The 23,691-nt window shown below is 33.0% G+C and overlaps 2 protein-coding genes and 2 long non-coding RNA genes across 4 annotated transcripts; 1 reads left to right on the top strand and 3 right to left on the bottom strand.

The window, feature by feature from the left end:
- Positions 1-1,085: 1,085 nt before the first annotated feature.
- LOC124944401 lies at positions 1,086-2,277 on the bottom strand. The gene is made up of 2 exons (XR_007099890.1): positions 2,189-2,277; positions 1,086-1,411 (listed from the first exon to the last, which is right to left on the bottom strand). It is a non-coding gene; the product is annotated as an uncharacterized LOC124944401 (long non-coding RNA).
- A 2,113-nt stretch (positions 2,278-4,390) lies between these two features.
- LOC124944396 lies at positions 4,391-5,582 on the bottom strand. Its single transcript, XR_007099889.1, has 2 exons — positions 5,494-5,582; positions 4,391-4,716 (listed from the first exon to the last, which is right to left on the bottom strand). It is a non-coding gene; the product is annotated as an uncharacterized LOC124944396 (long non-coding RNA).
- Positions 5,583-7,695: 2,113 nt separating this feature from the next.
- On the bottom strand, positions 7,696-14,680 carry LOC124945617 (probable methyltransferase PMT21). The gene is made up of 7 exons (XM_047486079.1): positions 14,164-14,680; positions 13,944-14,092; positions 13,446-13,641; positions 10,764-10,974; positions 10,001-10,685; positions 8,799-8,876; positions 7,696-8,021 (listed from the first exon to the last, which is right to left on the bottom strand). Exons 1-7 carry the CDS (start codon positions 14,437-14,439, stop codon positions 7,796-7,798), a joined length of 1,821 nt encoding a protein of 606 aa, XP_047342035.1. The 5' UTR covers positions 14,440-14,680; the 3' UTR covers positions 7,696-7,795.
- A 5,853-nt stretch (positions 14,681-20,533) lies between these two features.
- LOC124946010 lies at positions 20,534-23,245 on the top strand. Its single transcript, XM_047486557.1, has 7 exons — positions 20,534-20,834; positions 21,139-21,208; positions 21,716-21,771; positions 21,852-21,927; positions 22,281-22,317; positions 22,752-22,866; positions 22,963-23,245. Exons 1-7 carry the CDS (start codon positions 20,548-20,550, stop codon positions 23,120-23,122), a joined length of 801 nt encoding a protein of 266 aa, XP_047342513.1. The 5' UTR covers positions 20,534-20,547; the 3' UTR covers positions 23,123-23,245.
- The last annotated feature ends 446 nt before the right edge of the window (positions 23,246-23,691 follow it).

Below are 23,691 nucleotides of genomic sequence, written 5' to 3'. Positions count from 1 at the left end.
GCACCTTCTCTGAATTTCAGATTTACTAACTTTCGAATTAGAAATGCTTTGTTACCTGCTGTTTTCTGCTCATACAATGACTCCAGCTTCTTCCACAACTCATTTGCACTCTTCTCACTTGCTACATGGTGATACACACTATCATTAAGTCACTGTCTGATTGTGCCGACTGTTTTCCGGTTTAATTTTGTCCAATCACCGTCAAACATATCTTTTGGCTTCGCACTATCTCCTTCAACCGGCTCATACAAGTCTTTACAATAAATGATATCCTCCATCTTGGATTTCCAAATCTTCCGGTTATTATTTGTCAATATGATCATTGTGTTATTGCCTTCCATCTCAACCTACAAAAATACTCTTCAAAAAATAAACCTAACAGCTCTGATACCACTTGTTGGGAATTTTGAAACGAATATTACTTTTATACTGTAATTTAGAAATGTGAGATGGGTAAATGCACAGGTTATCCAAGTCTATAACAGAAAATCAAGCACAAAACAAAACAACACAAGATTTATGTGGAAAACCCTCTCAACTTGAAGGGTAAAAAACCACGGGGCCAACCAGCAAATTTCACTATAAACAAAAATATATACAAATGTTCTTCTCAACTTTAAACCCAAAGTTGAGGTATACAAACAGAGAAACCAATTTCATTCCGACTCAAGTTAGTCTAGATATAAGACAACAAGAAATTGAAACCTGAAGGTGAAAATGTAAGAGATCTACTACCTCCTTCTCTTCTTTTTCCTCTGTTTATTCTTTTCTGTTTTTTCTCTTCTTTGCAGAATGTCTTCTCTCACTAGAAGTGATAGAATGAGCAACATTCTTAGATTTTGTTTGTTTAATTGAATGCTTGATTAGGCTGGACCCAAAAGCCCAACATAATCAACTTCTTTGGAAGAGAAATGACTAAAACATGGTGACTCATTTGATTACACAGTATATGAATTTCAACACTCTTATCACCTTACAAATTCCATCCGTCCATCAAAAGCTGGAGGTCATTGATTTAATCAAATATTCCAAGTTTTAATCAAATTTAATGCTTCCATATTATATATAGCAAATCAATAACTATCTAAATCAGAATAGAAGTTGTTAACTAACTGCAGAACAATGTAACTCTCTTATATTGATGTGGGTAACTTTCATATTATGTTTCTTCATGGCAAAACTAATTCATCTTGTTGAATTCCTATGGAATGAATCCTTTAGCTTCTTTTGGCAAATCAAAATTTTCTCATAGTTTATGCCATCTTTGGTGACTTCTTTGCGGCATTCCCATCGCATTCCCTTAGCAATGGTAGCAACAACATCCACAAAGTAATCTGATTCCCGGATTATTGCGGTTCCATCTGGACGTAAAATTCGATCCATCTCCAGGAGCACAAACTTAATTTCACACCTGGCCAAAAGAAAGGTTAGCATTCAAGGTACAAAATATGAGTCATGTAATGAACAACCTATGTACAAGATCTAACCACTAATACATGAACTTGATGCAATAATTCAAGACATAGGAGTTGTCTTCCTCCTAGACCACATTTACACTCTTTTGAATCAGACACAAGTGTGATACTTATTTCTTACAAATGAATGGTCCATCATAAGTTATAGATTATATTGATAACAGGATAAAATTTTAGTGATTGAAAACCAACCTTTTGAGGGCATTTTCGAAAAATAAACAAGTGATCAGATATGGGTTTGTCAACAAAGTTTAGGTTTGGCATTAGTGAAATTCACCAACCCAAAACCACTTGCCTTAAGATTCTTGACAAGTGGTCTGTTATACTCTGCCACTTTTTCTCCATTGGAGATTTATATATAATGACATAAATTATTTTCCAAGAAAAAATATCCTTTGACAAGTGATTTTAAGTGTGAAATTTTTAATATTGTTGGTATGCTAATAAAAAGAATCCAAGCTTACAGAATTCCTAACTAGGTGCCAATAATCCACATATGTAGAATTCATGTTTCATTTATTTGTTTGTTTAAACTTTTGATCATTATTTCATGTTAGAAGAATTGATAAAAAAAAAAAATTGTTGGTCATGAAGATGTTATAATTTAACCCTAAAATTTAAAAGTTGTAACATATTACAAAAAACAATTACAAAAGAGAAAAGCATCATGTAAAATTAATATGAAGAATGAATGAGGTATTTATTATTACTACCTGTGACTTTCAGCAGTAAAAAGGCCATCAAAGTGTAAGAGGTCGTATGTTCGAGGATATGTTGAAAATGCCTCACACCTAAAACAAGAAGAAACAATCAAAGTTGTATTTATTATTATTAATATGAAATGCAGCAATTACTTAAATAATTAGCTCATTTTTATGTATAAACTATAGAAACAAATTTAAAAGTATCAACTATAAAAAAAAACACGGCTCATCTCTTTTCTCATTTATTCTTTTATTTTCTATGTGTTTATTATCTCCACGACTTAGAAGTCGATCTTGCAATCAATTGAAAAGGTTTTCGCAGTCGATTATAATGGTTATAGTTTACTGTAAGTTTCAGTATTGTCAAAAATTTTGACGAGTTAAAATTAAAAACAATCAGGAATATGTCGCACATCTTTTAGTGTTAACTGATGTCCCAACTGTCTGCAAACAAATATCACGAATACCTACAATTCTCGAGTGACTAGTATTACCCATCTTCACTGTACCAAGATCTCCAGCCTTGTAAGTCATGAACAACTCTCTATTTGGTGTAGCATGATAACAAACACCGGTATCAACTATCCACTCAACTCGTCCTTGGTGACTTTCTACATGTAGATATTGTTCTTTTTCACAAGAAAGAATCACTACATCATCTGCAGTTACTGTGGCTGTGGTATTTCTGATCTCATCATCTTTCTTCTGATTTTTGTCTTCATTCTGTAGTCTTTTCTAGGCTCTACAATTTTTCTTCATGTGACCTTCTTTACCACAGTGATAACATTGTCTTCCCTTAGATTTTGATCTTTCTCTGGACTTGCTATGGCCTCTTAATTGTTGTCGGTATTCAGCTCTTCCCCTGTTCTCTATGACAAGGGTCTGTGCACTATTTATATTAGTTGACTTCCTTCTTGTCTACTCATTGAACAAACTGCTAGTAACGATACTCATAGTAATAACACCATTCGGAGCTGCATTACTGACTGTCACAACCAATGTCTCCCAACTGTCGGGCAATGATCCCAAAAGCAATAAGGCTTGTAGCTCATCTTCTAAGGTCATCTCTATCACTGACAATTGTTTAATCAAGCTCTGAAATTCATTTAAATGTTCAGCAACACCTGCACCTTCTCTGAATTTCAGATTTACTAACTTTCGAATTAGAAATGCTTTGTTACCTGCTGTTTTCTGCTCATACAATGACTCCAGCTTCTTCCACAACTCATTTGCACTCTTCTCACTTGCTACATGGTGATACACACTATCATTAAGTCACTGTCTGATTGTGCCGACTGTTTTCCGGTTTAATTTTGTCCAATCACCGTCAAACATATCTTTTGGCTTCGCACTATCTCCTTCAACCGGCTCATACAAGTCTTTACAATAAATGATATCCTCCATCTTGGATTTCCAAATCTTCCGGTTATTATTTGTCAATATGATCATTGTGTTATTGCCTTCCATCTCAACCTACAAAAATACTCTTCAAAAAATAAACCTAACAGCTCTGATACCACTTGTTGGGAATTTTGAAACGAATATTACTTTTATACTGTAATTTAGAAATGTGAGATGGGTAAATGCACAGGTTATCCAAGTCTATAACAGAAAATCAAGCACAAAACAAAACAACACAAGATTTATGTGGAAAACCCTCTCAACTTGAAGGGTAAAAAACCACGGGGCCAACCAGCAAATTTCACTATAAACAAAAATATATACAAATGTTCTTCTCAACTTTAAACCCAAAGTTGAGGTATACAAACAGAGAAACCAATTTCATTCCGACTCAAGTTAGTCTAGATATAAGACAACAAGAAATTGAAACCTGAAGGTGAAAATGTAAGAGATCTACTACCTCCTTCTCTTCTTTTTCCTCTGTTTATTCTTTTCTGTTTTTTCTCTTCTTTGCAGAATGTCTTCTCTCACTAGAAGTGATAGAATGAGCAACATTCTTAGATTTTGTTTGTTTAATTGAATGCTTGATTAGGCTGGACCCAAAAGCCCAACATAATCAACTTCTTTGGAAGAGAAATGACTAAAACATGGTGACTCATTTGATTACACAGTATATGAATTTCAACACTCTTATCACCTTACAAATTCCATCCGTCCATCAAAAGCTGGAGGTCATTGATTTAATCAAATATTCCAAGTTTTAATCAAATTTAATGCTTCCATATTATATATAGCAAATCAATAACTATCTAAATCAGAATAGAAGTTGTTAACTAACTGCAGAACAATGTAACTCTCTTATATTGATGTGGGTAACTTTCATATTATGTTTCTTCATGGCAAAACTAATTCATCTTGTTGAATTCCTATGGAATGAATCCTTTAGCTTCTTTTGGCAAATCAAAATTTTCTCATAGTTTATGCCATCTTTGGTGACTTCTTTGCGGCATTCCCATCGCATTCCCTTAGCAATGGTAGCAACAACATCCACAAAGTAATCTGATTCCCGGATTATTGCGGTTCCATCTGGACGTAAAATTCGATCCATCTCCAGGAGCACAAACTTAATTTCACACCTGGCCAAAAGAAAGGTTAGCATTCAAGGTACAAAATATGAGTCATGTAATGAACAACCTATGTACAAGATCTAACCACTAATACATGAACTTGATGCAATAATTCAAGACATAGGAGTTGTCTTCCTCCTAGACCACATTTACACTCTTTTGAATCAGACACAAGTGTGATACTTATTTCTTACAAATGAATGGTCCATCATAAGTTATAGATTATATTGATAACAGGATAAAATTTTAGTGATTGAAAACCAACCTTTTGAGGGCATTTTCGAAAAATAAACAAGTGATCAGATATGGGTTTGTCAACAAAGTTTAGGTTTGGCATTAGTGAAATTCACCAACCCAAAACCACTTGCCTTAAGATTCTTGACAAGTGGTCTGTTATACTCTGCCACTTTTTCTCCATTGGAGATTTATATATAATGACATAAATTATTTTCCAAGAAAAAATATCCTTTGACAAGTGATTTTAAGTGTGAAATTTTTAATATTGTTGGTATGCTAATAAAAAGAATCCAAGCTTACAGAATTCCTAACTAGGTGCCAATAATCCACATATGTAGAATTCATGTTTCATTTATTTGTTTGTTTAAACTTTTGATCATTATTTCATGTTAGAAGAATTGATAAAAAAAAAAAATTGTTGGTCATGAAGATGTTATAATTTAACCCTAAAATTTAAAAGTTGTAACATATTACAAAAAACAATTACAAAAGAGAAAAGCATCATGTAAAATTAATATGAAGAATGAATGAGGTATTTATTATTACTACCTGTGACTTTCAGCAGTAAAAAGGCCATCAAAGTGTAAGAGGTCGTATGTTCGAGGATATGTTGAAAATGCCTCACACCTAAAACAAGAAGAAACAATCAAAGTTGTATTTATTATTATTAATATGAAATGCAGCAATTACTTAAATAATTAGCTCATTTTTATGTATAAACTATAGAAACAAATTTAAAAGTATCAACTATAAAAAAAAACACGGCTCATCTCTTTTCTCATTTATTCTTTTATTTTCTATGTGTTTATTATCTCCACGACTTAGAAGTCGATCTTGCAATCAATTGAAAAGGTTTTCGCAGTCGATTATAATGGTTATAGTTTACTGTAAGTTTCAGTATTGTCAAAAATTTTGACGAGTTAAAATTAAAAACAATCAGGAATATGTCGCACATCTTTTAGTGTTAACTGATGTCCCAACTGTCTGCAAACAAATATCACGAATACCTACAATTCTCGAGTGACTAGTATTACCCATCTTCACTGTACCAAGATCTCCAGCCTTGTAAGTCATGAACAACTCTCTATTTGGTGTAGCATGATAACAAACACCGGTATCAACTATCCACTCAACTCGTCCTTGGTGACTTTCTACATGTAGATATTGTTCTTTTTCACAAGAAAGAATCACTACATCATCTGCAGTTACTGTGGCTGTGGTATTTCTGATCTCATCATCTTTCTTCTGATTTTTGTCTTCATTCTGTAGTCTTTTCTAGGCTCTACAATTTTTCTTCATGTGACCTTCTTTACCACAGTGATAACATTGTCTTCCCTTAGATTTTGATCTTTCTCTGGACTTGCTATGGCCTCTTAATTGTTGTCGGTATTCAGCTCTTCCCCTGTTCTCTATGACAAGGGTCTGTGCACTATTTATATTAGTTGACTTCCTTCTTGTCTACTCATTGAACAAACTGCTAGTAACGATACTCATAGTAATAACACCATTCGGAGCTGCATTACTGACTGTCACAACCAATGTCTCCCAACTGTCGGGCAATGATCCCAAAAGCAATAAGGCTTGTAGCTCATCTTCTAAGGTCATCTCTATCACTGACAATTGTTTAATCAAGCTCTGAAATTCATTTAAATGTTCAGCAACACCTGCACCTTCTCTGAATTTCAGATTTACTAACTTTCGAATTAGAAATGCTTTGTTACCTGCTGTTTTCTGCTCATACAATGACTCCAGCTTCTTCCACAACTCATTTGCACTCTTCTCACTTGCTACATGGTGATACACACTATCATTAAGTCACTGTCTGATTGTGCCGACTGTTTTCCGGTTTAATTTTGTCCAATCACCGTCAAACATATCTTTTGGCTTCGCACTATCTCCTTCAACCGGCTCATACAAGTCTTTACAATAAATGATATCCTCCATCTTGGATTTCCAAATCTTCCGGTTATTATTTGTCAATATGATCATTGTGTTATTGCCTTCCATCTCAACCTACAAAAATACTCTTCAAAAAATAAACCTAACAGCTCTGATACCACTTGTTGGGAATTTTGAAACGAATATTACTTTTATACTGTAATTTAGAAATGTGAGATGGGTAAATGCACAGGTTATCCAAGTCTATAACAGAAAATCAAGCACAAAACAAAACAACACAAGATTTATGTGGAAAACCCTCTCAACTTGAAGGGTAAAAAACCACGGGGCCAACCAGCAAATTTCACTATAAACAAAAATATATACAAATGTTCTTCTCAACTTTAAACCCAAAGTTGAGGTATACAAACAGAGAAACCAATTTCATTCCGACTCAAGTTAGTCTAGATATAAGACAACAAGAAATTGAAACCTGAAGGTGAAAATGTAAGAGATCTACTACCTCCTTCTCTTCTTTTTCCTCTGTTTATTCTTTTCTGTTTTTTCTCTTCTTTGCAGAATGTCTTCTCTCACTAGAAGTGATAGAATGAACAACATTCTTAGATTTTGTTTGTTTAATTGAATGCTTGATTAGGCTGGACCCAAAAGCCCAACATAATCAACTTCTTTGGAAGAGAAATGACTAAAACATGGTGACTCATTTGATTACACAGTATATGAATTTCAACACTCTTATCACCTTACAAATTCCATCCGTCCATCAAAAGCTGGAGGTCATTGATTTAATCAAATATTCCAAGTTTTAATCAAATTTAATGCTTCCATATTATATATAGCAAATCAATAACTATCTAAATCAGAATAGAAGTTGTTAACTAACTGCAGAACAATGTAACTCTCTTATATTGATGTGGGTAACTTTCATATTATGTTTCTTCATGGCAAAACTAATTCATCTTGTTGAATTCCTATGGAATGAATCCTTTAGCTTCTTTTGGCAAATCAAAATTTTCTCATAGTTTATGCCATCTTTGGTGACTTCTTTGCGGCATTCCCATCGCATTCCCTTAGCAATGGTAGCAACAACATCCACAAAGTAATCTGATTCCCGGATTATTGCGGTTCCATCTGGACGTAAAATTCGATCCATCTCCAGGAGCACAAACTTAATTTCACACCTGGCCAAAAGAAAGGTTAGCATTCAAGGTACAAAATATGAGTCATGTAATGAACAACCTATGTACAAGATCTAACCACTAATACATGAACTTGATGCAATAATTCAAGACATAGGAGTTGTCTTCCTCCTAGACCACATTTACACTCTTTTGAATCAGACACAAGTGTGATACTTATTTCTTACAAATGAATGGTCCATCATAAGTTATAGATTATATTGATAACAGGATAAAATTTTAGTGATTGAAAACCAACCTTTTGAGGGCATTTTCGAAAAATAAACAAGTGATCAGATATGGGTTTGTCAACAAAGTTTAGGTTTGGCATTAGTGAAATTCACCAACCCAAAACCACTTGCCTTAAGATTCTTGACAAGTGGTCTGTTATACTCTGCCACTTTTTCTCCATTGGAGATTTATATATAATGACATAAATTATTTTCCAAGAAAAAATATCCTTTGACAAGTGATTTTAAGTGTGAAATTTTTAATATTGTTGGTATGCTAATAAAAAGAATCCAAGCTTACAGAATTCCTAACTAGGTGCCAATAATCCACATATGTAGAATTCATGTTTCATTTATTTGTTTGTTTAAACTTTTGATCATTATTTCATGTTAGAAGAATTGATAAAAAAAAAAAATTGTTGGTCATGAAGATGTTATAATTTAACCCTAAAATTTAAAAGTTGTAACATATTACAAAAAACAATTACAAAAGAGAAAAGCATCATGTAAAATTAATATGAAGAATGAATGAGGTATTTATTATTACTACCTGTGACTTTCAGCAGTAAAAAGGCCATCAAAGTGTAAGAGGTCGTATGTTCGAGGATATGTTGAAAATGCCTCACACCTAAAACAAGAAGAAACAATCAAAGTTGTATTTATTATTATTAATATGAAATGCAGCAATTACTTAAATAATTAGCTCATTTTTATGTATAAACTATAGAAACAAATTTAAAAGTATCAACTATAAAAAAAAACACGGCTCATCTCTTTTCTCATTTATTCTTTTATTTTCTATGTGTTTATTATCTCCACGACTTAGAAGTCGATCTTGCAATCAATTGAAAAGGTTTTCGCAGTCGATTATAATGGTTATAGTTTACTGTAAGTTTCAGTATTGTCAAAAATTTTGACGAGTTAAAATTAAAAACAATTAATATATTATAATCTTATTTTACACTAATTTGGATAAATTAATTCTTTTTATGCTCCATGATTTGTTCATCCATTTAAAAATTACATTTATGAATTCTTTTAAATGAAGAAGGCATAGAAGCTCTCTCTGGAGTAGAAAATGGTTTTATTAAAAATTTAGAGATGATAAAATATTGATTAATTTTGTAATATATATATATATTTAAATCAATAAATTAAATAATAATTTTTTTAATTTAAAAAGCAGAGATAAAATAGATTAAAAACTATATATATTTACATAATTAATCTATGTTCTCTTTAAATTTTCAATAAAACTCTTCTTGACTCCAATAAGAGAAGAGCCTGCATGCATTCTCCATTTTTAAAATTTTAATGATAAAATTTCTTCACAAATCATGGAATATAAAGAGAGATGACTTATCCAAATTAATTTAAAATAAAATTAGAATCTATTATTCATTAGTTTTTAACTCATTAAAATTTTTGACAAAGGAAACTTACAGTAAACAAGGACCTCTAGAATCGCAAGATCAACTCAGAAATCGTTGGTGGATGAAGAAGATAATAAACCTGTAGAAGATGAAAGAATAAATAAGGAAGGCATTGTGTAAAAAATGAATAAGACTTTTTAGAAATGAGAGATAAATAGATTAACATTATATTATATAAGAAGCTAAATGAATAATTTTCCCTATTTCATAAGTTTAAATGAGTCTTTTTTATAGTTCATATATACATATCAACCGAAAATAAAACAGTTGACATTGCTCCAAAATGAGCTAATTATACGAGTATATATATTTAAATTACCAGTCATGGTAAGTTCCAATGAGGCCCCGGTCATAGACTACAGAAAGTGTGTTGGCAGCATAAGAGGAGACAACATTCATAACCCATACTGGATCATCAACCAAAGCAGCTGCAAAACTACCATAAATAGTATTCATATCCATCACATTTCTAATCCTATCAGTCCCATTAATTGGTGGAAATAACTTCTTATAATACTTGACTCGCTTCCTCCACTTCTTGGTATCTTTCTTAAACCCTGTTTCAGATCGCCCGGGTATATCACGTACACGCTGTGGAGCCTTGTGCAAGCGTTTTGGCCACTTTTCAATAGATCCAAGACCCTCAATGTTGGGGTTTGGTACAACAACACAAGGCCGGAGGGGAATGTACCATGCTGAGTCAGATTCGATAGACTCATCACATAAAGGAGGATATACCACCTCAGACTCAGCTAATAGCTGCTTCTTATTATAGCAGTCATTTTCCTTAGATTTCTGCCAAATGGAAATATCTTTCTTTTTGTTGTACATTTTAAAGCACATTGAAATTAGCAAGTTGTTCAGTTTTTCATAGTTTGATTTCTGCTCTTCCAAAGTTGATTTCCAGCCACTCCACCGCACCTCATAGTTAATAGGTGGACCTGAAAGGATCCAGAAACCTCCAGGGCGGAGTATGCGGTGTATTTCAAGAAGGTAGATGCCACCTATATATATATATATATATATATATATATATAATCAATATCTCATGTAAAGTTAATTTCAAGATTGAATAATATTACCAAATTCTGTCCAGGGTATAAGACATCTGGAGCAATGAGCCATATCAAATGAATTAGAGGGGAAGGGAAGTCTTTGTGTGGAGATAATGCCAAGTATGGCAGGAATTCCACGCTCGAGAGCAAATTGGACTTGAGCCTCGTGATTGTCTCTTGGGGCAAGAGAGACCGTTAGAATTCCACGACCAAGCAATTCACCTCCCCAACTAGCAACCTGTGGAAGACTGGATATTTTATGGTGGAAAACCATACTGTATATACAATATACTACACAAGGCAACTTCATTGATTTCAAGCCATTGTTTAATCCAGGTAGAACAGAAAATAAACTGACCTAAAAAACGGGACATAAACTACCTATACCAATTACCATTAGTCCACTACTATTATCACTAAGTTAAAAATAAAAGTAAGATAACTGAAAACACAATAGCGTGCTCTTTTAAAAACATTAATTAAAACTGTAGAATTATGCAATTATTTGCACTCAACATGTTGCTTGTAGTCGGTCTTTATTTTTAGTGCACTCAATGTTCTTTATATATCACACATCTCTAATGTTAACCAGGACCGTAAGATTCTTTACAGATTTCAATCTTTCATGCCAAATCTATCAAGTATTTGTTTAGCATATTTCTTTTGACAAATGAAAAATCCATCTTCACACTTTTTTATTCCACTCCTATACAGTATTTCATTTTATCCAAGTTTGTCATCTCAAATTCCATCCTAGATGCCTTGAATGAATTTATCATCTTCTCATTAGTTCAGTCACTATGAAATCATCAACAAAGAGACTCCATCAAAATAATATCCTTCATATCAGTTTTGACAAAGATAATTGGTCTTGAAGGACATTTCTTAATTCCTCTAAATTGAAATAAGTATCAATTCTACTTAACCATGCTCTTGGAGCCTGCTTAATCCCATATAAAGCTTTGTTCTTTGTGCCTTCACTTTTCTTGAACTTTTGTGCTTGATCAATGAACACCTCTTCTGTTTGGCTCACATAGAGAAATGCACTCTTGACATCTAGTTGATAAATATTTCACTTTCTTTTGGGCTGCAACAGAAAAATGATTATTCTCATTGTATCCCACTTAAGGATAACCCTTTACACCACGAGTTTAGCTTTGTATTTGTCAAGTTTCCCAACTTCATTCCATTTTGTCTTGAAAACCCACTTCACAACAATCTTTTTGGCTTTCTTGGGAAGTTCAGCTAGACTCTATGTATTATTTTTCACAATTGCTTGTATTTCCAATTTCATGGCTTCACTCCATTGTTGACTTTGAGATGCTTCTTCAAAAGTGATTGGATCAACTTCAATGTGAAGAGCAAAGTTACTATCTTCATTATTAAGTGGATTATCTTCAAGAATGTAATCCATGCGCCAGTTTGGTTCTCTTTTAGTTCTCCCTCCAATGACACTGTTTGAAGGCAGGCGTTGTACTGGTTGTTGCTTCATCAATAGCAGCTTGAACATCAGTACCTTGGGCAGCTATTTCAGATTTATCATCCAAGTTCTTACATAAATATCATCATCACCTTCATCATCATTCCAATTCAGATCATGAATTGCCTCAACTGAATCTTTGTTTCATTTCCAACAACTTTCCTCTTAAAAAATAACATCACAGCTGATAACGATAATTTGTTCAACAAGATCATACAACCTATAGGCTTTTGATTCTTGACTAACACCAAAGAAAACACATTTATGACTTATGTTATCCAACTTCAACCTCTTATGTTTAGAAATGTGAACACAAGCAATACAATCAAATACTTTAAAATAGCTTACCAATGGAATAGTTCTGCTCCAAATTCCTTCTGGTGAGCTATCTTTGATTGAAGTTGTAAAGCTTCTGTTTAGAACATGAATGCACCATTGCACAATTTCTGGCCGGGACTCCTTTGGTACATCTTTATTAGACAACATACATTAAACTGACTTCATCACAGATCTGTTCTTTCTCTCAGTCACTCCATTTTGTTCAGGAGTATATGCTAATGTTAGTTGTGTCTTTATGTCATTTTACTCGAGTTAAACTCTCCACCTCTATCTGTTCTTATACATGACAGTGATCCTCCAACCTCTTTCTTAACCGGCAACCTCAAATTTCTCTACTAGGTAATAAGCCCATATCTTCCTGCGGTAATCATCTATAAATGTCAAAATATATGTTTTTCCATTATTAGAATTGCAGTTACAGTTCCACAAATATCAGAATGCACCAATTGAAGCATTCTTTCTGTTCTATATGTGTCCCATTACACGTCTCCTCTCTCTTACGATCAACTCTCGTTTCACCACATCTCACATTAGAATCAAGCTAGCTGCTTGTGCAACACTCGTGTTTGATCTTGTTGCGCTTTGATAACAATTATTAGCAACAGAGAAATTCAACAAGGCAATATCATTGGCTTCAAGCCATTGTTTTAATACAGGTAGAAGAGAAAATAAGCTAACCTGAAAAACGGGAGATACATATAACAGTTTCCACTAGCCCACTATTATTATCACTAAGTTAAAACTAAAAATAAGATAACAGAAAACATAAGACGTGCTCTTTTCAAATATTAATCAAAACAACTAAGTAATAATATCATCATCAGTTTTAAGAGAAAATGAAACAAAGAAAAGATAAAATAATAATTTGAGTAGAGGATCAATGGACTCACCCCACACCCGGTATCGATGGCAGTTCTGATGGTTCCATCTTTCATTTCCGGTATCAGACGTTCCATTAAATTAACATACTTACTGACTCCATGAGGAAACATTGTGCCACCACCAGGGAATACAAACTTCTCCCCCTCCTTCCTAACCCAGTTCTGATTTGACTTTTCATTATTAATCCAATCATATGGAACATTCCTACAACCATATGTATATATATATATATATGTCAAGCTGTACAATGAAAAATAAATCCATGCCTGCTGAAAAAATATCAATAAATTAATGATTGGAATTTCCCATCTTTGGTTGTGATTCCTATTCTTGTTAAGCCTAAATGTCTATCTATCAATATATACATACATATATATAGATATATATATAGCTCTATGTCCCAAAAATATCATATGGTCGTTAATTTGTAACATTTCTTGTACTTTTCTCAAAAATTATCAGAACATATTTCATATACCAACCTACCAAGTCAGGTTAGTTTTTACCTGTACCAACATTCCAGTCTGCTCTGTGGCCACCTAATTGGTACCTTATACCCATCAGGCAGAGGAACCAAACACTCCTTCCTTTCAATGGCCGGGGGACAATGGCGTTCCATAAAAGTTAGACGGTACAGACCATACCTATGCCACCTCTGTGAGCAAAGGGTGATGTATCATCTATACATTAGCTTAATTGGAATCTAAATTCCAGAAGAACAAGTACCTTTGGATCTGTACATGGGGTGTAATCTTGAAAATCATTGCTACATTCAGAGAAGGATATTGTCTTCAATTGAAGAGGAACGGATTCAGCAACATCTTTCTTACAAGTCTCAGCTGCTTTAGCTATATTATTTATCAAATACATATCCTTCTCAGAACAGAAGATACTCCCAAGATAAAACGAAAGCCCACAGAACAAACAAAACATAATCGATATGGGGACTGCTCTCGAAATCTTTTCTAGCTGAGGTGTTGGTTTCCCATCTTTGTGCTTCATAGCTTTTAAAAGTAAATTGTCTAGATCACATGCTGCATGTAGAAACTAAATCTGAAAAAAATATTTTATTCAGAGATCTCGAGAATCAAACAAGGAATAAAGAAAAAGACAAGACTCGAGGAAATCACGAATAATAATCATCCTGATAATTGCTTTCTTTCTAACTATAATATGTTTCTTGAATGGATAAAGAAATAGAAAGGATAAGGCTCTAATAAATGAAACCAACACTCAAAGAAGAATGGGTGATTAATAAATGAAAATGATCTAATTCCAAAACGAAAAACTAAGGGATTTGATAAACCCACAATTGCTACCTTCTCCATTTTACATTGTCCTTTTCCTTTAAGCTACCATGCCATAGGAAAAGTGCCACAATTAGCAGGAGCAAGACGAAAGCATGCATATATATATATATACATATAGGTGAATGTGGGTGCCTGTACATTCATAATTCGCGAAAGATTCACACTTAAAAATCACACACCATGCAAAAGTGAGAAATCTGAAACGATAACATATAGGGTTCTGCAATAACTAATGATTTCCTCAAAATTTTCGACATACAATAGTATATTATTTCACCATCTTCTTAAGCATAAGATCATGATTTCGACTTCTACTGGTGGCGTTTATCAGTGTAAAACATATAGAGTCTTCCCAGAACTTATGGCAAAAGGGAGAGGAACCCAGATGTTCAGATCATTTCATTGAAGAATCCACATAAGGAATCCTCTCAAAATCAATAGAATGAAGATCAATATGCTAATATGATATCAAGTAAAATTTTCCGAGGAAGAAGCGATGAAAATCCGTGGCAAATCACACAAAGAAACATGAAAGGTAACAGGGCTGTACCTTACTCCCAAGCTCTAATGGTATAGCTTCCAATCGATTTCAGACAATCACAGATAATGCAGAATCATGTGTATAGAGATCTCTGCAAGGATAAAACAAGACGCGATCATAAAACTAATTTATTTACAATTGAATGATCTTTGATTTCGTTGATATTGCTAGTTTAAAATAGAAAATTGTGATTATAAATTGAAAAATGATTGGGAGCACAACTTTGGGGAGCGACTCGTACAACGAAAGTGACTTTGCTGTTATACGAAAGTGACATCAATGTTATACAAAAGTAGGGGTGTTCATCGGTTCGGTTTTCGGGTTATTCGAGTTTTCGGTTCGGGTTCTTCAAATTTTTATTTTTTTTAAGCAAATTCGAAAACCGAACCGATTTGAATAAATTCGAATTCGGTTTATTCGAATTCGGTGAATTCGAATTCGGTTCGAATTCGGTCGGATATTCGGTTTAGACCAAATATAGAACATCACCTACCCATAAGATAATTTTTTTAAAAAGAGAACAAAATAAATAAGTTGTTAAAGAGATCTTATCTACTTAAATTATAAAAAAATATAAATCACGCAAACTTAGTATAACGCTAATATATATTCGACAATTAAACGACGAAAGTAAAATAGTGTCGCCGACGACCATATATGGCGGTTGAGATGTGTTGACAACTAGAGAAATGGGAAAATAAATTAGGGATTATGAATTTAATATAGGGATCTAGTAGGAGGTCCATGATAATTTAATATAAATATGTAATAAGTTATATAATATATAATAAAAATAAATAATAAAAATGAATTCGGTTTTCGGTTTGGTTTTCGAGTTGAAACCTAAACTCGAAAACCAAACCAAAAACCGTATTTGAATTCGAATCGGTTTAAAATTCGATTCGAAAACCGAAAATGTATTTCGAATTCGGTTTATTCGAATTCGGTGAATTCGAATTCGGTTTATTCGAATTCGGTGAATTCGAATTCGGTCGGATATTCGGTAAGACCAAATATTGAACACCCTACAAAAGAGACCTCGTTGTTATACGAAAGGGACGAGGTCTCTTTTGTATAACAACGATGTCTCTTTCGTATAACCTCGCTGTATCTCCCTAAATTCGTGCTACTTATCATTCTCTTATAAATTTGCCTCTTTTTATTATACATATAAGGAGAGAAGGAAGTCTATAAACGCCTCTTGGAAGTATTTTCTTTTTTGCCACTCAAAACTTTCATTTAGCGGCGATTTCCTTGCGAGCAGACCATTGTCTTCCTCATCGAACCTCCTGCGCGCGACCTAGATTTCTTTCTTTGCGTGCACGCCACTCTTTTCTCTCGGATGACGCACAAATTTCGCGATTCTCCGATTATCTTCGCCATTTCTACAACCATTTCTTCTGGCGGTTTGAATGCTAGTTTTCCTGTTGATTGCCCATCTTGAAATTCTTGCAAATTCTCGCCAGCCTATTTATATGTACGTTTTTTGAAAGTTCCTTTTGATTGTACAACTATTTATCCACTAGAACATGATAAACCCATTAACTTCTTGTAGGTAATATCACATTATTCACTAGATTTTTGAATCTTGTTTTTAGCAAATTTGAAAATATTGGCCTAGGCTTCTAGAGAAACTGTGTGTAACAATGACTTAAACGTGATGGTAATTTGATTTTTCTTTCTTCTAATGTTAAATGAACTAATATTTTCAAATTTTCGGGCTTTATAGCGTTGAAATGCACAAAAAGTAATGGAGAACTAGACGAAGAATGTAAGCGATGGAACCTATGATCTTGTTATGCTTGCAGTGTTTGATGAAATTTTTGTAGTGTATCATTGATTTCTATAGGCTTGAAGATCATCTTATTTGTGTTATTTGGGGTACATTCTTGACATATTATTTGATTTGGAAGAAAACTATCACAGTTTTCTCATTATTATTACATTTTTCTTTGTTATTGGAATCAAGACATTAGATTGGGATGATGTGCTACTCTCATTTAGTGTAAAATTATAAGCGTTTCTAAATGGGTCCATACTTTTGGAGGTTCTCTATTATATATCTGTGATTTGTAGATTCTGAACATTGACTATGCACACTGAAATGAAATCCATACCGGAATTCAGGTTTACAAATCCCTTGGCATGTAGACTAGAGGAGACGCAAATTCTGTTGGTAGTGGTAACCAAACAAAGATAAAATAAAGGGAGGATATTTTAGATGTTTTTTCATTGAGATCTATGTAACATTTTCCAGATTTATGGGACTCTTAGGTAAATCCTTACAAAAAATCTCAAATCCAGACCTAGTCTCAAAAGATACCTTCGCAAAAGGTTTTAGCTCTTTAGGTTCTTCTTTATGATCCCACCTTCAGTCATCAAGCTTCTAATTTTATTAATGATTCCATTAGTATATGAATCAAACTCTTCAACAACACCTTTAATATATAAAACAGACTCTTCAACAACACCTTGAGATAGATTTATGGTTTGTGTCCTCACACATGAACTAGGATGAAGAATATAGAAGTCATTTTCTTTATAGTTCAGCCAGATGAAATCACTTAGCTTCAGCACAAACATAAATTTGGTACAATCTTCATCTAAAGAGAATGTTAACCATCTCTATCATATCTTCTCTATACAATGGTTCATACATTTAAAAAAGATGAACTTATAAAATTGATAATTAATTCAGCATATAAATTGCATACATTCAGTAAAGTCTGCAATAGCTTTTTCTTGAATATTTTTGTGTCCCAAGGATCAACTAAGATCTCCCACTTTTTGTTGTGATTCCTGCAAATACCCTAGTGAACAAGAACATCTCTCGGTAGATCTATTTCCACATGCAATATATTCTTGGTTGTATCTCTACATTTTTTCATTGAAACATCCACTTTATTGCTAATGAAATTTTTAATATAGTATGCTTCTCGTTATAGAGTATATATTATGCTTAAATTAACAATCTTTGTTTTGTTTTACAGCTGCCAACTGTTTCCATCTTATTAAGACGTGACTCGTGAGCATCCCTTATTAGTTCGTGGCTTCTCAAGTGGCACAATCAGTTTCATTGTAGACTTTCATTGTAAGCTCTTATTCTGAGTAGCTTACCAACTATGATCAATTGAATGTTCAATTGCTTACCAACTATGATACATCTGAATGAAAGAGAGAAAAATAGAAAACCAACCTCATAGTAATTCTCGTAAAGGTATTTTGATTGCATGTTCTATTACATTTGTATCAAAGTGAAATCAATTGAGTTTAGTCATTTTCCAAAACATAAAAAAGTGAAATTTATGCAAACTTTGGAGATCAATTGTGGATTGTGTATACCAAATGCTCTCAAATTTTGATATGACTTAGATCTTGATGCATATAAGTATTTTTGTTGGAACGTTGACACATAACTAATGGAATGCTTAGAGTTTGTTTATCAAGTACGAATTTGTAGTTTTCTCAATTTGGTCTTTTTAAGTATTAGTTTTGAAGCCTACAAGATAATATTACAAACTGGTAAAAAGGTCAAAATAGGTCGGTCAGTAATTTAGACAAAGTTTGACCAAGTGCTACGAACTGAATATTAATCCAGTTGAGCTGATTCTTATACCGTAGGATAGATAACACATTTATCTATAAGTCATATTAGATAAAAAAAAAAAATCAGTTCATGACCTAAGATATTGTATCAAAATACACGAGTTAATGTAAATTATTTGAAAAACTAGAAGAATTTTTAGCGGTTTATGGTCACTCTGTTAAACATTTTTTAAATGATGATTACAAACTTGTCTGAATTCCAAATGAGTAGATCTTAAACTGCTGGATAGATAACACATTTATATATGATTTTGTCCTTCACGAGATGTTTTCAGTTCAGCCTAAGGACCTGTTTGGAGGACCTCAAAATGACCAAAAAAATTGTAAAAAAAAAGAAAGAATAAATAAAAATAAAAGAAAATGTTCTTATGTCCATGTTTGGATTACCAACTTCAGTCATAAAAGTATGATTTTTTTGTAAATGAAATAAAGTTTAAGATTGTCACATACCTAAAAGTATGATAGGTCCCGGGATAACTTATAATAAAATGTAAATATCGGATTTTTACAAAATGACCAAAGATTTAGAGTAGAGACCATCATGAAACGGATGCGAGGGATATAGCGCTGAGATCTTTTCCCAAGTGTAATCAAGCATTGAACCATAATCATCTATTTATTTGCGTCATTGGAACACTTTATCATTCTTTCTCGATTTTCATGGAGAAAACAGAGTGGCGACTCTTAATAAGTCAAAGTTGCCTAGAAGGGAACTCTACTTCGGTATATTATCTCAATTTACGAGACGACCTCTGAGAAACGTCTATCCTTTGTACTGTTTTATGAGATTCAAGAAAAATGTAAGTATATAGTGGAGAAGATCGCGTTTTTAGGGCCTTACAAAAGTGCATTCTCTTATTTATAATGTTTGGCTGGAAAAAAATAGCATAATGTTTAGGGACATTCAAAAAGCTTCCAATGTATTTGGAAAGAAATTCAGAATTGGGTAGTTAGCAATAGTGCAAATTGGTCAAAATCCCCTAATTCATTTGATAGCTGGATCATATGCAAGTAATGAGGGATAGATTCAAACTTTGTGCTTTTCAAGAAGAAAAGAGCTAGAATCAACTTGGCTAATTGAAATATGATCATGCTCTAGGGATAGATTCAAACTTTGTGCTTTCTCTTGTTTAGTAAATTTCATCTTTTTTCATAGTTCTTTTGATTTGGCGATCTTTGGTTCTAGTTCCACACTTATTTGAATTTGAATTCCCTATCCTTGATCCAACCTTTTTTGAATTTTAAAGTTCTTCTGAATGCCATGAAAAGAATCTAAATATGGAGATAGTTGAAAAAAATAATTTTCTAAACAATTATTTCCTACATTAGTAAAAAATTGAGAATTTTTCTTAATTTTAAATTAATTCTAATTGGAAACTCTTTGCAAAGCTTTTTGTTTTTGCTTCATATTGAAGGAGGATCCTACTCTTAAGAGAATTGATTAGCAAAGTTTTTTTTAAATTTATGTGAGTTGTTATTTATGACTGAATTGGATTGCCAATTTGAATCGAAGCATGTGAGCCTTTACAGAATTTTTATTTTTTTGTTACCATCAGTATTACATTCACTTTTAAAATTATCAAACTAAAAAGTGAAAGTGATTTGTTTTTAATTGCAGTATATATTAATATTATTTTCAGTGGAATCGTTGTAATGGACAGGGTCAAGGAAGCAGTCAAGAAGACGAAGAAGGATTGGGATGACGAACACGGACGGATCAAAGATACGATTTCCTCAATTCAAGTGTTCGGTAAATTGTCAAGTTCAACTGGAGAACAAAAAAATTCACTTCCCAGACTGAATGGCCTTGCTCAGGATGGGTTGGCTCAGCTCGAATTGTTCCGATTTAATCTCGATCTTCTCGCTCCTCAGCTCCCCAACGATGATGAAGTTGAAGCTGTTCAATTCCTGCTTGAATCCTGGAAACAGGACATCCAAAGGTTCCATACATGCTTTTCATGTTTTTATGTTCTTGCACTTCTTTTTAAATTTTTTAGTTATTGATATTGCATGATGAGTCATGCATGTACTGTTTAGAGATAGCCATAGCAAGAAAAATAAGTGAGAACACAGTATATGAGGAATGCTCACTTCTAGTACAAACATAGCAAAGTTCCATACCTATAGAAAATATAGGAAACCTTCAAGCCAACATTTATTTGGTAGATGAGCTATATTAGCCACTATTTTTACCTTCTTCTACATGTAAAATGACAGTTTTCTATTGCTTGTAATCTTATTCAGTTTACGAGTAAGTTTGAGAAATGCTAATTTGGAAGCCAAGAATAACCGGAAGAAGGAAGCACAAGAAGAGGTAACTGACTTTCTCTGTTGATTTCAATGCTAGGATTACTATATTGTTCATAATGTTATTAGTATTTATAAGTAATAGTTGTAGTACTGTCCTAATCATAATAGTCCATGGAGTTATTATTTATCATTTGAAGCAACTAGGCCTTGTTTGATCTAGGATTAAATGAATAACTGAGTGGTTATCTCCAAATAATCTGAATTGGTTGTTGATTTATATGATGTGATTGGTGAGTAAAGTGTTTGATCTCAAATAAACCATCTCAATCGAGGCCTAATTGATGCAACCATTACAATTGACTTTGAAGGTTTAATTGATTGTATCTGATAATATAAAAATAAAAAGTCCCTCAGAGTGATTAAAAGAATCCTTCTTTTCGTTTTTTATTTGAAATGATCTTATGCACATATCATACATAATATACTATTTCCTGCTAATGAATTAGATTATACACATGAATCATGATAATTAAAATTCAAAACTCATTAAATGTGGTATGTTTTAACTTAGAGAGAACTACTTTTGGGGGGAGGAACAGAGTCCACAATTCGAAGGCGCAACTTACAGTAAGTACAATCCTTATCATTATTAGTTTGCTTTTCTTCCCAAAAAAATTATGAGAAACTTATAGATTAAAATTTTGAAGAACCAAAATTGGAATGACATCAGCAGCTGAAAGCATCACCGAAAGCCTTCGACGAACTCGACAATTGATGGTTCAGGTGGATTGCTCTGTTTTCTGCTTCTCCTTCTCCATGTTTTTTTTAGTTTAGGTAACTATGTAGGCTTGAATATTAAGAGCTTGTTTGATCTTGGGTTATTTCCAAAAAACCTTTTAGTACATCACATATCCTTTCAACCATCAAAATACACTTAATTCATCAATTAAAATACTAAGATATTTTAGTGATGTAACCTAAATAATCTCAAAAATCGACATTTTCATCAAAACAATATTTGATTTCATAACCTATATTTTTTTCAAAATAACCCCACATCAAACAAGATCTAAAGAATCTAGGTTTTTCTATCAGAAACTTGATTACTTTTCTATGTAATATTCTGTAATTTGTAGGAGGTTGAAAGGAATGTCAGCACACTTATGACTGTTGGTAAGTATTTCTCAAATTTTTCATAGAACTGTTTGTGGCACAAATCTTTATTCATATTTTTTAATAAAATGGGGGTGAAAATACATTAGTAAGGAGGTCTGACCTTGAAGGGACCTAAAGCGTCCTTCCAAAAAGAGGGTTCTGTCTAAAAGTCATTTGGAAAACATGCAAATCAGAAAACTTACTTAATGAACAATTCATTTGGTTTGGTGCTTTACTTTAATTCCAATTTATTTCCCATATTCTGTTATTTCACAGTATATTTTCAATTTAGTTCCTATTGATTTACACTATGCATAATTATCATGTGAGACTCCAAAGCAATAAATTTGATGAAGAGAATCATATTTCCTGATTGATATTGTTTAACATTTTGAATAATATGAAAAGAAAAATATTTGATATTTAACTGATGACTGAGTTGGATGATGTAGAGGAGTCAACTGGAGTATTAAAGAAAGCTGAAAGTGAATATAAGGGGCATCACTCATTGCTGATGCGAACTCGAAACTTACTCTCCACCATGCAACGACAAGATGTTCTGGATAGGTAAGTGTGTCTTTTAAAACGTGCTTAGTTATTATTATTTTGTTAATAATGCAATAAGTTTACAAAGTTGAAAGTTTTGATGGATGGATGTATCAGGATAATACTGATAATTGGGTTTATGCTGTTCTCGTGTGCGGCTCTGTATGTTGTTTCTAAGCGTATTGGCATACTGAAGTTACAAAGGAAAGTTACTGCGGCTATTAAGTCTGGTATGGCTGCAGTTATTACTCCACAACAGATGCACGATGAACTTTGAGACTTCAGTTTTGCACATTCATTCATTTATCATCTCTATGTAAGTAAAGTAAAATCTTATTATTATCTCATACTAATTACTAAGCCCCCATAATATGTGCAGCATAATAATATTAAATGTTTTTACGGAGTCAGAAATTAGAGCTAGGGACATAAGAATCGAACTCATGACATAATATACATCATCTATCTTAAAAACTATTAGACTACTGGGCTATTACAAGTTTTAGACACACAAAAGTATACAAAAAAAAAATGTTAGGTTTAAGTTCAATATAGTCCCTACATAGATCCTCCCTTATTTGCAGGAATGATTGACTTCACCAGTGTTGTAGAAGGAGGAACTTCATTGAACAATCTCAGGACATACACACAAGCAATGTTCTAAATTTCGCTAGCGCCAGTCGGACGCCCGATTGGGGCTTAACGCCTAGGCGTTTAAGCGAGGCCTGGGCGGTGTACTTCAATTTAACAATAAATCTCTAATCAGTTAAAAAAAATCATGTAAAGAGTAACACCAAGCAATTTAAATATGCAATTACAATAATGATCCATTTTAAATATGAGAAT

The sequence above is a fragment of the Impatiens glandulifera genome, chromosome 7, assembly GCF_907164915.1.
Source record: "Impatiens glandulifera chromosome 7, dImpGla2.1, whole genome shotgun sequence".
Taxonomy (NCBI): Eukaryota; Viridiplantae; Streptophyta; class Magnoliopsida; order Ericales; family Balsaminaceae; genus Impatiens; species Impatiens glandulifera.
Note: the sequence above shows the minus strand (reverse complement) of the source record. Positions and strands in the feature narration are given on the sequence as shown.

What these genes read in the sequence shown, in the direction of transcription:
- LOC124945617 (XM_047486079.1), bottom strand. Translation starts at nt 14,439, where the DNA reads ATGAAGCACAAAGATGGGAAACCAACACCTCAGCTAGAAAAGATTTCG. An exon ending in AGACTGGAATGTTGGTACAG is followed by an intron (nt 13,642 to 13,943) that starts GTAAAAACTAAC and finishes ATATGGTTGTAG; the next exon opens with GAATGTTCCATATGATTGGA. An exon ending in TTTACTGCTGAAAGTCACAG is followed by an intron (nt 8,022 to 8,798) that starts GTAGTAATAATA and finishes TCTTTTGGCCAG; the next exon opens with GTGTGAAATTAAGTTTGTGC.
- LOC124946010 (XM_047486557.1), top strand. Translation starts at nt 20,548, where the DNA reads ATGGACAGGGTCAAGGAAGCAGTCAAGAAGACGAAGAAGGATTGGGAT. An exon ending in TGGAAACAGGACATCCAAAG is followed by an intron (nt 20,835 to 21,138) that starts GTTCCATACATG and finishes AATCTTATTCAG; the next exon opens with TTTACGAGTAAGTTTGAGAA. An exon ending in AGAAGGAAGCACAAGAAGAG is followed by an intron (nt 21,209 to 21,715) that starts GTAACTGACTTT and finishes GTTTTAACTTAG; the next exon opens with AGAGAACTACTTTTGGGGGG.